The 14,362-nt window shown below is 48.7% G+C and overlaps 2 protein-coding genes across 4 annotated transcripts; one reads left to right on the forward strand and one right to left on the reverse strand.

Moving 5' to 3' along the window:
- Window positions 1-1,388: 1,388 nt before the first annotated feature.
- On the forward strand, window positions 1,389-4,939 carry LOC114043217 (gamma-secretase subunit APH-1A). 2 transcript variants are annotated; one of them, XM_027862252.1, is made up of 7 exons: window positions 1,389-1,664; window positions 2,353-2,523; window positions 2,704-2,777; window positions 2,976-3,098; window positions 3,297-3,424; window positions 3,648-3,771; window positions 4,101-4,939. In XM_027862252.1, exons 1-7 carry the CDS (start codon window positions 1,552-1,554, stop codon window positions 4,163-4,165), a joined length of 798 nt encoding a protein of 265 aa, XP_027718053.1. In that variant the 5' UTR covers window positions 1,389-1,551; the 3' UTR covers window positions 4,166-4,939. The 2 variants fall into 2 exon arrangements, with proteins under 2 accessions (XP_027718053.1, XP_027718052.1); XM_027862251.1 differs by having other exon boundaries at window positions 1,390-1,664; window positions 3,648-4,939.
- Window positions 4,940-5,460: 521 nt separating this feature from the next.
- LOC114043216 (carbonic anhydrase 14-like) lies at window positions 5,461-13,611 on the reverse strand. Of its 2 annotated transcripts, XM_027862249.1 has the most exons (12): window positions 13,530-13,611; window positions 13,073-13,136; window positions 11,229-11,249; window positions 9,932-10,111; window positions 9,409-9,551; window positions 9,106-9,201; window positions 8,773-8,839; window positions 7,898-8,055; window positions 7,617-7,740; window positions 7,140-7,160; window positions 6,065-6,149; window positions 5,461-5,919 (listed from the first exon to the last, which is right to left on the reverse strand). In XM_027862249.1, the coding sequence occupies exons 2-12, from the start codon at window positions 13,128-13,130 to the stop codon at window positions 5,850-5,852; spliced, it is 1,023 nt and encodes a 340-aa protein (XP_027718050.1). In that variant the 5' UTR covers window positions 13,131-13,136; window positions 13,530-13,611; the 3' UTR covers window positions 5,461-5,849. The 2 variants fall into 2 exon arrangements, with proteins under 2 accessions (XP_027718050.1, XP_027718051.1); XM_027862250.1 differs by lacking the exon at window positions 9,932-10,111 and having other exon boundaries at window positions 13,530-13,610.
- Window positions 13,612-14,362: the final 751 nt, after the last annotated feature.

A 14,362-nucleotide genomic window follows, 5' to 3' on the forward strand; every position in this document is an offset into this window, starting at 1 on the left:
GTTCCTAGGCACAGCTGTAACTTCCTTCCTGGCTCTTCGGTTAACTATTACCTCACCTTAACTCTGCTCCAAGTTCCTGTTCACAGATTGGAAGAAGGAGGAAAGAGAAGGTCAACCTCTCTTTCTGTAGACACCGGACCTCTCACTCCCAAAGTTATTTGGTCCAACCCCCTGAAACTTTGTGTTTCTGTCCTGACTGGACCTAATCTCCTCATTCTGTATCCTCGTTTACACTCTGTATTGACTGGCAATAGTCCTTCACATGAATTCCAGGAAAAATGATACCCTTGGTTCTCCCTTCCTCCCAAGGCTCGTTTAAACATTTGAAAAGTCCCCTAGAAGATCTTAAGTATCTCCAATCAGTCAACAAACATTTATTTGCCAAGAACTGTGCTCCATCCCAATGTGGTTGTGCAGGCTATTTGAACTAGGTTTCTAATTCTCTGTTCTTCCATCAGTCAGTCTGAAGAACAAGATATCACAAAAATACATCTTCAGAAACTAAATAAAGGAAGTGTAACACAAAAGGTGGGGGTGGGGGAAGGAAGGGGGCTGAGTTTCTTTGTTAGCTGTCAACCAAAAGACAGCACAGTACAGTACTGAAAACTTTCTTGTTCTTCATAAGAACCGCTTCTTTTGAAGTCAGTCCTTTCAAGGAGCATCCTTTCCTCTTTCATTATTCCTTCTTTCACTATTACATTCACAGATGGAGGTCTTTCCGATGCTTTCCTGGGTTCCAGGTCTCATGTAAGACAGTAAATTCTCACTGGGGCTTTTAAGTTTCATCTTTTCTGCTGTATCCCCGATCCATTTCCTTCCATTCAATTAAAAACAATGAGCGTCCCCATCTGCCCTACTGTGCCTCACACCGCCCCCCGCCCCCCACAACAGCCCTTGGGTTTTTTTTCAGGCATTCTCTCCCCCACCTCCAACCTTTCTACAGCCTACCAGGAGGCAGTGGGAGTCCCACCACCCTTTGCTACTGATAGCAACTGCAACCTAAGAGAGCTTGGGAATAGAAGAGAAGAGGGGTTTGGAGGCAGAACCTAGTTGTCCTGGCTCTAAGCCCAATTCAAGTTCAACTCAGTTCCTTTTGTCCGTACCTGGCGTAAATTACTAAACCACACCCTAGGGAGGGGTAGAGACTGGAGGAACTAGGAACTACAACTCCCGGGATGCAACATCCCTCCCTAAAAAAACAACTCCCCAACTGTAGCCACGCCTCCTACAATCTCACCATTGGCCTTGGGGGTGGGGACAAGAAGGGAGGGCGATGGGGCTGGGCTGGGGCCTGGGGATGTCCCCAACTCGGCCTCCGTAGGGGAAGTCGGGCGGACCGGCTGCTGGGGCGTCAGTGTCCCCCCCTCCCCCCACCCCCCCGCCCCTTCCCCCCTCTCCGGGGCCTGGGGGTGACATTGCACCGTGCCCCTACTGGGGCAGAAATCGACCCCCCCCACTGGTCAGCTGCCCCCCACCCCCTTCCCTTGTAGGTTCCTGTCCTCCCCTTGCTCCCCTTCCCACCTTCCCCCATCCCATCCCCAAGGCCCCGCCATGGGTGCCGCGGTCTTTTTCGGATGTACTTTCGTGGCCTTCGGCCCAGCCTTCTCGCTCTTTCTGGTCACGGTGGCCGGGGACCCGCTTCGGGTCATCATCTTGGTGGCCGGGTGAGTGGGCGTGGGAAGGGAAGAGGGGTGGGGGGGGTGGCGGCCGGAGGCTATGGAAGAAAGGAAGCCCTGGACGATCAGATGGCAAGGAAGGTGGGTGCCGGGGGAGAGGGTACGTGGCCCACTAGTCCGGAGGCCGTGGGTAGTTTATCCCTTCACTCTTGGCTACTTCTGCCTTCCCATGTGGCAGAGATTCCCACCTTCCAGTGTCTTGATGTTGACCTTCGGAAGCTGAAGGCCCCCCGAGCCTTCCGTGGGCAGAACCCCCCCACCCCCCAAGGCCGAGATGACTCTTTGGGACTGGGGGCGCCGACCCCGGAGGAGCCACGCCTCAAGGGAGGGCCCAGGAATCCTGCCCTTCCCGTCTTTCGGTTTCTCCTTCCCTCCCCCTAAAATGGGCACACCCACACACACTTTTCTGCCTACTCTTTGGTCCTGCCCAGACCTTTGTCACTCGCCTAATCTTGATGCTCTTACTGATGAGGGCTTTAACAGGAAAGAAAAGCCAGCCTTATTTCATCCAGTTCATTCTCTTAATCCTTAGGTGACTCCTACCGTGCGAAAATCCTCCTTCAAATCTAACTTCCACTTTTCTTGTTGTTCCATTAAATGATCTCTCTTTGTTAAGCCTCCTGACTGCCCATACCATCTCCCCTTTCTTCTGATTTCCCCCCCGGCCTTTCCTCAGGGCATTTTTTTGGCTGGTCTCTCTCCTTTTGGCTTCTGTGGTCTGGTTCATCTTGGTGCATGTGACTGATCAGTCAGACACTCGGCTCCAATATGGCCTCCTCATCTTTGGTGCTGCCGTTTCAGTCCTGCTTCAGGAGGTTTTCAGATTTGCCTACTACAAGCTACTTAAGTAAGGGAGTGGGACACTGGGGGGATGAGGGGGTCGAGGCATTGGTGGGAGCACAGTAGGGGCTGGAAGATCATTGAGGGGGGACAGGGACAGGCTGTTGGGGTGGGTATTGAAGGGAGAGGGCTATGGGAGGGCCCTGGGGGAAAGGAGCCCCCCCACCCTCCCTCATATCCCCTCCAGGAAGGCAGATGAGGGGTTAGCATCGCTGAGTGAGGACGGAAGATCTCCCATCTCCATCCGACAGATGGCCTATGGTGAGCCAGGGAGGGGTGACTAGCAGAGTAGCTTGGTCTCAGTGGCTTCTCATCTCTCCCCTTTCGCTACCAGACCCTTCCACATGAAGTCTGGGGCAGTGGGACTGAGAGGATGAATGGCTGGGTGGGAGGAGTAAGTAGGAAGTCAGGTGAATGGTCCTTGCCCCTCTTAATCTTGCTGATTGCCCATCTCCTCAGTTTCTGGTCTATCTTTCGGCATCATCAGCGGCGTCTTTTCTGTTATCAACATCTTGGCAGATGCACTTGGTCCAGGTGTGGTTGGTATTCATGGAGATTCACCCTATTACTTCTTAACCTCAGGTAAGACCCATTCCCTAAATCTCCATTCTAGACCATAGCATCTCTCAGCACTTGGCTGTGTCCAGCCTGGAGGGGAAATGCCCTATCAAGTTCTCCCTGGAAAACTCTCTAGACTGCTTCCCCCAGAGGAGCTGGGAGGAAGTCAGCAGGGTTGAGGGTTGGAGAGGTACTTCAAGCGATCCCCTTCTCTTTCCCCAGCGTTTCTGACAGCAGCCGTCATTTTGCTTCATACCTTTTGGGGGATTGTGTTTTTTGATGCCTGTGAGAGGAGACGATATTGGGCCTTGGGCTTGGTTGTTGGGAGTCACCTGTTGACATCAGGACTGGTGAGTCAGGAATGGGTGTCTCTGGGAGAAGAGAATCAGGGGCTTGAGGGCCGAGCTAAGAGGAAAAGCAGCATTTCGGTGGGAAGAGGCATAGTACCGCTATTTGAGTTTTGTTGGGGCAAAGTGAAAGGTCTGGAGAAGGTTTTGTTAAGGCTCAGAAGATAGCCGGGGTTGGAATGGAGGGAACATTTTCTACTCTTCAATCACTATTCCCTCTCCCTAGACATTTCTGAATCCCTGGTATGAAGCCAGCCTATTGCCCATCTATGCAGTTACTCTATCCATGGGGATCTGGGCATTCATCACAGCTGGAGGCTCCCTCCGAAGTATCCAGCGCAGCCTCTCGTGTAAGGACCGACCACTTGGATTGATCGCCTGCCTGACCACCACCTGCCTGCCCACTATCCAAGACTGAGCCCTGCCCCACTCCCACCTTAGTGCCCCTGCTACTCTTCTCTGTATAATTCCCTTCCACCTACTTCCCCTTCCCCATCCTCAGGGGTTTCACTTTGTCCACTCTTGACCTTTGCTCTCTAGGCCACAGCGGGAGCTGCCAGGGGACAGCCGGTCAATGGTTAGAGGGTTTGAAACTCCCCACCCTTTGAGGACCCCCTGTTGCCCTGGGTCCTTCCACTTCCCCATCCTGTCCAAGACTCACATCCCTTCCCCTCTGCAGGCCGACGGCAGGAGGACAGTCGGGTGATGGTGTATTCTGCCCTGCGCATCCCACCCGAGGACTGAGGGGACCTGGGGGAAACCCTGAGGGCCAGGGGCACCCTCTTTGTCTCCTGTCTTTCTCTCCATCTCCAACTATGGACAGCTGCTAAGGGAGGTGGCCTAGCTTAGTCATTGCCCAGGAGATAAAATTGGGGTACCTGAGGGTAAAGAGGTTACTGGGGTTTGCAGGGATCTAAGAAGTTCCCTGTTATCTATCCCTTCTGCCCTTTTCCCTCCCCCCCACCCCAATTGGATATCTCTTTTTCTCAGGTCTGAGGGAAATCATTTTTGGTTTGACAGAGACTCCAAACTGCCTTTTGGGGGGAGAGGAGTTTGAAGCTGCTTCCTCCAAAATGTCTTAGCCTATTTTCCCAATTCTTCTACTCCCTCTGTCCTTCATCTTTTCCCTTTTCTCCCACTGGCCAGAGATCCTAGGGAATAGAGTGAAGAGTGTGTTAGGGAGATAGTAATCTCTGCTCCTCATCTCTCTCTCTCTGTCTGTTCCCAGAAACTGGGATGACTGGAACTTAATAATTTTTATCCTACAATGAGAGAGCTGGGGTGGCCTGGAGTGCTATAGGGCCAGAGTGCCACTGAGGGTTATGGCCTATAAGGATTTGTGGACGGACAGCAGGAATTTTTTTCTAGTTTTTAATGGGGAGGGAGGGAGAATGGGGAGGGAGAAAAGAGGGAATGACTTTTCTATAAAATGTATTATTTTCTGCTGGGGATGGCATATCCCATCCTTTTAATCAAAGTAAGTGTGATTTTTGACTAATAAAAAGAATTTTATAACTATGTATGGGGATTTGGCTTTTGGGAGTAGGTAAGTTATTACACAGGGTTTTGACCTCTGGGGGTCTCTCTAGCCCAGGGGTTCTGAATTTTTGTGCCATGGAACCCTTTGGCAATCTGATGAAGCCTATGGACCCCTCCTTAGAATAATGTTTTTAAATGCATAAAATAAAATACATAGGATTACAAGGAAACTAATTACATGAAAATGCAGTTATCAAAATATTTTTTTAAAAAAAGTTCACAGACCCTAGGTGAAGAACTTTTGCTCTAAACATTTCCCTTTTCTCTCTTTACCCTTCCCTGCCATCCTCCCAACATTCTCAAATATCTGGTATAACCCAGGTTTCATAGGGGTCCTCTGTCACTTAATGGTTGCTCAAAATAGAAGATGGTTTGGGGAAATCTATGTATGTGCAATTTCTGTCTTTCCGTCAGTCAGCAAACATTAAGCACTTACTATAGGCCAGGCAGGTTTCTTTAATCCTCACCCAATCCAGTAGCCAAAAAGATAAGAGTTACGGTGTGGTCAAAAATGTTTTATTTCCCAAAACATTCAGAATATGGATTCTTGAACCCATCCTACAGCAACCCTCTTTCCAAGGGACTGTACTGTCCAGGGAAGATATTGAAAGGTAAGAGGGGATTCTTGAGTACAACTAGTTCTTCCTTCTCAGGGAAAAACATTGTCCTATCTACGAAAACAAATCCTATGGCTTTTCCCGTCTTTCCATTGATGGTAAGAGCTTTCCAGGCTATTTTCCTTAGGAGTCCAAGCTTGCTCCCCAAGGAGCTGTGAGGAGGAAGGAGGGACATTCAACTGTTAGTGCTACCGCTATCGTTTGCCATGTCCCAGCACTGAATCTTCCAGGTTGGCTGAAAAGTGGTGGTGAAGGGGTATCTGCGAGGGTCTCTACTCATCCGTGGTAGCGCGTCGGGATGACGTGAAGACAACACTCTTCTGTTCCCCCAGCCGATTCCTCCTGGGGAAGAAGCAGATGAATTATGGGGAAAGCGGGTGAGCCAGAGGATTTATTCCTATCTTCAGGCAACAGTTTAGAGCTGGGACTTCATGAGACAGAAAGGTTGTTATAAGGGTCTGCTAAGGAGGTTGGAAGGTAGTCTCACCGAATTTTCCTGGCAATGAAGTAACCAGCAAGCAAGAGGAAGAGACAGCCGAACAAGATTCCTAGGCCTAGACCCACCATTTCACCTGAGAGAGCCAAAGAACTATTAGACCATGGACTGAGTTGGGCCACACACACATACACTCACACGCACACCCATAGGGGTTATCCATGTGAAGTTGGGTCAGGTCCTTTACACACACATGCACACATACACACCTATGGGGCTATCCATGTAAAGTTAGATCAGGCCCTTCACACACCCACGCACATACACATACACATACATGCACACATACACACCCATAGGGACTATCCGGGTAAAGTTGGGTCAAGCCCTTCACACACACACACACACACACATGCATACATGCACACATACACGCTCATAGGGACTATCCGGGTAAAGTTGGGTCAAGCCCTTCACACACACACACACACACACACATGCATATATGCACACATACACACTCATAGGAGCTGTCTGTGTGAAGTTGGGTCAGGCCATTCACATGCACACATACACACATGCATACATGCACACATACACACTCATAGGGGCTATCTGTGTGAAGTTGGGTCAGGCCCTTCACGCACACACATGTACACATACACATCTATAAGGGCTATCCATGTGAAGTTAGATCATGCCCTTCACACACACACATGCACACCCATAGGGGATATCTGTGAGAAGTTGGGTCAGGCCCTTCACACACACACATGCACACACACACACACACATACATGTACACATACACACCCATAGGGGATATCCATGTGATGTTGGGTCAGGCCCTTTACACACACACATGCACACCCATAGGGGATATCCATGTGAAGTTGGGTCAGGCCCTTCACACACACATGTACACATATACATCTATAAGGGCTATCCATGTGAAGTTAGATCAGGCCCTTCACACACACACATGCACATACACACCCATAGGAGATATCTGTGTGAAGTTGGGTCAGGCCCTTCACACACACACATGCACACACACATACACATACATGCACACATATACACACACAGAGGCTATCCATTTGAAGCTGGGTAAGGGTTGCCTTACCTGTGGAATACAAGGCTCCTTCTGCAAAGGAAGAGTAGCCAGATCAGATCGTGTTTTCACCAGTCCGATTTCATCTTTCAGGAGAGCAACTCCAGCACCCTAGAGTCTCAGAACTCGTGGCAATCTTGGAGCCCTTTACCTCCCCAACTGCCTTTCATTAATTTATTTATTTTTAGTTTTCAACATTCACTTGCACAAGATTTTGAGTTCCAAATTTTCTCCCCATCTCATCCCTCCCTCCACCCCAAGATGGCATGCATTCTGAATACCCCTTCCCCTAATCTGCCCTCCCTTCTATCTCTCCCCCTGCCTCTTTTCTTTTCCCCTTTCCCTTCTATTTGCCTGTAGGGCAGGATAGATTTCTATACCCCACTGCCTGTATATCTTAAATCCCACCAACTGCTTTTCATTCTCCAGTGGTTTCCCTGTTCCTACCCTTCAGGGCCCTTCCTTTTTCCTTACTCTCTGCACCCTCACCTGGGATGAAGGAGGCAACAACCAGTCGATGGTTGAGGGGCTGAGGGGCTCTGTAATTCTGGACCAGTAACTGGGAGGGACTGTTCTCCTCTGTGGTGAACAAAGTCTCCTGTAGCTTCTCCAGCTGAGGGAAAAGGAGTAGTAGGGGCTGAGGGTGGCAGAGTATACAATAAAGGACTGGGAAAGGGAGAACAGTTGAGGGGTCACTGGCGGAAAGAGACAGGTATTGGGGATAGAACTGCCAAATCCTTCACCCCTTCCAGTCTACCTCTTCATCTCACCTGCTCCATAGAAATCTGAGCTTTTCTGCGGAAGACAGTCCAGATAACACTCTGGTAGCAGGGAGGGGTAGTGAGTGAACCATTGTACCTGTAGTATTCCCCCAACTCTGGAGGAAGCAGTCCTCCCACATTAAAGGGCGGCACCAAGGTGGATTGACCTAAGGAAGACAGAGGATTAAAGAGGAGTTGTTCAGTCATTTCAGTTGACTCTTAGTGATCCCATTGGAGGTTTTCTTGGCACAGACACTGGAGTGGTTTGCCATTGCTTTCTTCAGCTCATTTGACAGATGAGGAACCTGAGGCAAACAGGGTTAAGTGACTTGCGCAGGGTCACACAACTAGTAAATATCTGAGGCCAGATTTGAATTTAGGAAGGTGAGTCTTCCAGAATCCAGGCCCAGTACTCTATTCACTTCACTGTCTAGCTGCTCCAAGGGAAGGGATGGGGAGCACTAGCCAAAATTCATCTCTCTTACTGTTCTCCTGCCTTAACCAAACATGAATTTCGGTGCTTTCCAAGTAATGAGACAACTCAGTCCTGCTTAGTCTTCCCTGATCCCAAGCTGCTTTTACCATTAGGAACTAAAATCAAATAGGGGGAGGAGGTGGAGATACATTTTGGCTCAACCCAGGAAAGAACTTAGAATTGAAATTGTCTTAAAACCAGAATGACTTCCTCATGTTGATAATGAGTTCCCTGTCCCTGGAGGTGTTCAAAGCTAGATACCTACTTGTGGGGATGTTATACATCAGAAAGGAGTTGCTTTACTGATTCCTAAAATCCTTGCCATATCTAAAATACTTTAATTTTACAATTCTAAGTCTGCCTGAGAGCTAACCTTGTTCCATCCTACTACAATTTCTTTGGGGCTTACCTTTATACCTGATTGTTTCCAAGTGACTCAAGATGTGTTCATAAGCTGGGCTCTGGTTCTCACCTACCTAGAATGGGGAGATGATAGTTTGAGGATATGGAGTCTGGGGTCATTGACATTCCAGGGATAATTCTAGGATAATCAGGGTTGACTTATTTTTTTTTTTAATCTCTTCCTTGAACAGAATGGTGATCACTGTATGCCCACCACCCTCTCCTCCCCACGCTATGGAAGGAAACAAGCTGATATAGGAAATGAAATAAGTGAAAGACTTAAGGTTGAGGGGAGAAAAGTAAGGGACGCAGCAGGGAGGGGATTTAGGGGACCCCTGACCTCAATGAGGATGCCCAGAACAGCTAGTCCCTGAGGCTTTTGAGCAGCTTCATTCAGGTTGTTAAAGGAATCGGCGTCATAGTGGACAATGTGGAGCTGTGGGGAGAGAGGATTGATGTTCCCCGTGTCTCTAGTGCAGTGTTTCTGTCTCCTGAGCTCCCAGCATCCCTAGTTCCCGGGCTTCACCGCCTCCAATGTTTCCCCAACCCTATCTCCCAGCATCCCCGGTCTTTGGTTTCCCTCCAGTGCTCTCCAACCCTGTCCCTTCAGCAACTCAAGTCCATGCATCTTGTCTCCCAGTACCTCTGCAGCTGTGGCTTCACTGTTGACCTGGTGCTCAGACCCCCCTGGCTGCCCTTTTCGGCCCCAGTGCAGGTGCAGCTGGGCTGCTACATAATTTCGGGGGAGCCCCCCCAGGTATAGAGTGGGGGGCAGGGACAGTTGCACTGTGAGAATAAGGGGAACATCATTGGGATAGATTCTTCTCACCCCTGGGTATTGCCATAATTTTCTGGGAGTCCTGGCCAATCTGTTCTTCCCTCCCCATTATGGCAAGTAGTTCTGGTTAGCTAATTCACATTCCAGCACATTTCCCCTCCTTCCCAGAGCTGGACAGCAGTGAACATTGCAAACCCATCTGTGGGGTTTGCTTGGAGGCTGACTGATGCCATCTTGACTGAAAAGTGCAGGGTCCTGATCCCACCCTCATTTCCCCAAATGTAAGGGTGAAACTTCCAGAGAACCAGGAATCACTTTAGTGATTCCTGCTTTTTATGAAATCTCCATGACTAGATCTAAAGCCTAGGCACCCTGTCCTCTCTTTTACCTGTGTGTCCATTGTTGTGCAAAGATAAGGGCTCTGTGCCGGGCTGGTCATAGCCATGGGGCTTCAGGGCAGGCAGCTCTGAATCAAATGGCACTCTTTCAGTTTGTATGTCGATAGGAGACTGGGCATTGCTCCCACATTCAGGATAAGTGGCTGGCCAATGGTCCTGACCATGTGGGCCTAATAAAGAATTACCAAGGACATTTACCCTATCTTTCTGTGCCCACCTGCCATTTCCAGTTTCCAGATACCATATCCCATCCAGGGAAATGTGTTGAAGAATATGCCTTCTGCTTAACTCCCCACTCTTATATTGAATCTGTGTTATACAGGAATTGGGAGGCAAAATAACTGTCCCCTACTTTTTATGCCCCAGTTCCTCCCTTTCAAGTCTGTGGGGAGTCCAATTCTGGGAAATAGAAATGGTGGCTGTTCTTCTTGATCTGACAATAACCTAAGACTAGGATAATTGTAATGGGGATCAGGAAGAGAAAGGAAAAGAAAGCCCATGGGTACATTGAGATAGGAGTGATGGGGCAGGATGAGGAATAGACTGTAAGCCCCAGAAATATGGGGTGAACCAAGCCTTTCATGTCTCCCCACTAAATGGAGATGGGATTAAGGTGTCCCATCTTCCTAGCCCTGCTTCTCTTCCCCTCATCAGAGCCCTTGACATTTGCTCTGAATTTCTGTCAACGATGGAGTCAACGACCAGAAAAGTTTAAAGAGTAGCCAGAGTTAGGTTCCGCCCACCCCAGGGTCCACTAGATGACTGGCTCCCAAGCCTTGTCACCTCTTCTCTCTATTGCTCCATGTACTATCTCAATTGAGGTTAAGGAATGGGGTTGATTTGGGTAGAAGGTTGTGGTAGAATGGGGAGTTAGAAGTTTGAGTGTTTCCACCAGCTTCTCCCTGCCCCACTCTACTGGATGCCACAATACCCTCTATTTCATCCCTCTGAAAGAATAAGTTTTGAGCCTTTTGCTGAGTTAGAGGGTGAAGGTTTGATTGGTTAACTCTATGATTCTGGTTTTTGAGTTAGTGGGGGAAAAATTAGCGTCTTCATAAGTTTAGTCACCAGGGACCCCAGAACTCTCTTTTCTTGAGGCAAATTGACCATGAGACCATGAGAGAGATGAGACTGGAAGGTGAGGAAAGGTGATGGGGGGAAGGAGAGGAGAGAGGGAAAGTTGCTGCTAGGGGGAGGATTTGGGCTCTCCCGAAGTCTGGAGGGTATATCCACTCCCTACCAGAAACAAAGTTAGGAAATAGGAGGAAAACTGAGTCTTGATCTTACCTTCATACGTCCAATGTGAACCTGCAAGAAGAGGAACTGGAGCTGTGACATTGCCCCTGATCAGTACCCCAAGCCTCTTCTTCTTGTCTCATTGCTCTCTCTTTTTTCCACATACCCCCCTTGTCTTCTATTTCTTTCATCCCCTTCTTCTTCAACCTTCCCCAGGGAAGTCGTGAAACCAGAGACCTAGCAAGGAAATGTCAGGGTAAGGGAGAGGGACCTATTTAAAAACCCTGCGGATTGAATGTGTTGGATGGGGTGGGGGGTGGAAACAGAGGGGAAAGCTGAAGGCTAAAATTAATCTGGATGCAAATGTGCAGTAAGTCCAACCCTCTTTTCCCCAGCATGGAGGAGGGGGGCAGGGATATAGGGGGAAAGATGAAATATCTGGTTGTGAGGCAGGAAAGCACTCAAAGATACTAGGGTAGAAAGGCAGAGGTTGAAGGGATTCCTTGGCTATGGGACACAATATGAATAAAATGCTAATGAGATGCAAATCAACATCTGTGAATTTCAGCTCAGCACCACTTTTGGCAGCTCAATAGGAAACTCCCTAATCTCAAAGCCACAATCCCTATTCTCCCACTTTCCAGATCTCCAGATGATAAAGGGAAAGAAGGAATTCGTGCAGGGTCTAGGGTGAGGGTGGGCGGGCAGGGGGAGCCATGGCATGTAAGAACAGGATGAAAGTGGCATTGTGTGTGGAGATGGGAGCTGCCAGCTGAGTCACATGAAGGGATCATACCCAGCCTGTCTTTGCAGTGGAGAGAGACACCAGGGGCCCTTCTTGCCTGGCTTCTGAGTTTTCACCTAGAGCTAGATTATGTTGGGGGTTGCAGGGGAGATTATTCCTGTGGAATCTCTTTGATACTAGATTCTTCATTTTCCAGACTGATATAAATTTTAGCTCCCATTTCCAGTCCTATTTCCCTAGATTCCACATTAGTGTGACAAGGGGAGGACAAAAGGGAGTCATTTGAGGGAATCTAGAGTGTTTGGGAGAGAAGGGCATCCAGAGGTATGAAGGGTGTGGTGGGATAGGAAACTAAGCCAGACTAATCAATATTATCAGGGAATCAAAGTCATTAGTGTCCTTCAGAAAGCCACAGGAAGACAGTCTCTGAAGGACTCTGTCACACTTCCCTTCTTTCTTTCTTGCAGGACTCTGAGGAGTTGAAACCCTCTGTTCCAGAATGTCTCCACTAAGAATCTGCCAGCTTTTTTTTTTTTCTCTCCTCCAACTCAACCCTTCCTGCCCTTGGAAAGATAGTAGTGGTGACTGTCCACCTCTTCCCAATTTATTTTCATGTACCCTAGTGTGTCCCTTATTAGAGGGAATACATTGTTGGGTTGCATCCCTAGCTGAATCAAGAAAGGGCATTACCATGCTTCTGGGTATGAGACCTCTGGGACAAGGATTCAGGGACAGAATTGGGCAGGTACTGGTTTTTTTCTGGCTACAGTAAGAACTCAATCCCTATTCATTCATTTCTTCACACTCCCCCCCCCCCTCAAAGCAGCTGTTTCTATTAATTGAAGGACTTCTTAAATAAGGAAAGCTTGGGGGGCCAAAGCTGCAGTAGTGATGGAATCTATTACTAACCTTTCCTGCCACCCCCGACCTTTTACTCTCTATCCTTCCAAAATCACTTGGAATAGGAGAGAGAGCTGCAAAAGATCAGGAATGGGGAAGAAAACCTGGGTAGGGGTCAGGGTCTTCCTCCCTTCCTTCGTCCCTTTTCTAGAATACTGTCATCTCAGCCCCTTCACCCCTCCTCCCCCCTTAGCGTACCTGCAAACATGCGGACACAAACATGGACATAAATAAACACAAATGTACATACCCCCATCTGCAGCCAGAATCCGGACCAGCTCTAACAAGAGGTTAAGAAATAGCAGCATGGTCTTCTGGAAGGGGGTACAGAAGGTTAGACAGGAGTTTGTGGGGGCACAGGTAGACTCTGTGGTGAGAGAGAGAGAGAGAGAGAGAGAGAGAGAGAGAGAGAGAGAGAGAGAGAGAGAGAAAGGGAGAGGAGAGAGGAGAAAGAAACACACACAGGAAATCCTAATAGTGCCCTGTATAGATCTATCTTTCCAACTATTTTTTCCTTTAATGTCTCTCTGTGTCTCTCTGGGGACTCTCCAGGGGACTCTATTTCTACGTGTGTGTGTGTGTGTGTGTGTGTGTGTGTGTGTGTGTGTTGTCTGGCCCCCCTGTACAAATCTTTCTCTCTCTCTCCCTGCCCTCTATCTTTTATCTCATTATCCAGTCCCAACTCCACTTACTGGCCAGATACTTACAATTGCCTCCTGCTTTTAAGGTGGCTCTGGATGGGTGTGAGTATGTGTGAGGAGGGGAGGAGAAGGAGGAAAAGGGGGGGGTGCCCTGGATGTCAGCAGCCAGTTCCTTAAATAGCCTATTAGGCATGCAGGATGGACCCTGTTTGGTATATGCAGTCAGTTACACAGGGAGCCCTGGCTCTGGCTCAGGATTCCAGCTGCTAGGAGTTCTTCTTTTCTTTCTCCTGTTCACATAGCTTACCCCTTAAACTGGTGTCACCTAAGATCCTCTTTCTTCTTCAATCTAGTTAGCTCCAGACATGCATTTGGATCCTCATCTTACTCATCCAGAGTTCCTCTGGCCTAAGAAGATAAAGAGATGTGATATTTAAAACAAAACATTTTTTTGGGTAAGATGTCTACAGGTTAGTTTGGAGTTTGGCCAAACTAAGAAGCAATAAAAATGAAGATAGAATGGCAACATAGGATATATGCCTAGGCTCAGAAACAGAGAGAAAGCAAAAACGGAACTGAAGATTAAGGTGGATCAAGAGTTGGAAGCTCAGGTGGCAAAATTAAAGTTGAGACCAAGAAAGGGAAACTGAGGCACATACAACGTGTTTGAAGTTGGCTTTGCGCACTGTCGCTGTTGCCCTCTCCCCACTCTGGGGGCCACGAGCCACGTGCTTGCTTAGCTGGGGATGTGATGGAGGGGCGTGTTTGTTTGCAGGATAAAGCCCGTTTGTATGCTCAGTGGGGGAGGGACTGTAGCACCATGAAGAGACAGCGTCTCTCACTGCCAGACCCAGCCACCCCCCCTCCTCCCCAGGGAGCCCAGATCTAGGGCGGCTTTT

Source organism: Vombatus ursinus, unplaced genomic scaffold (genome assembly GCF_900497805.2).
Source record: "Vombatus ursinus unplaced genomic scaffold, bare-nosed wombat genome assembly UNPS02014768.1, whole genome shotgun sequence".
NCBI lineage: Eukaryota > Metazoa > Chordata > Mammalia > Diprotodontia > Vombatidae > Vombatus > Vombatus ursinus.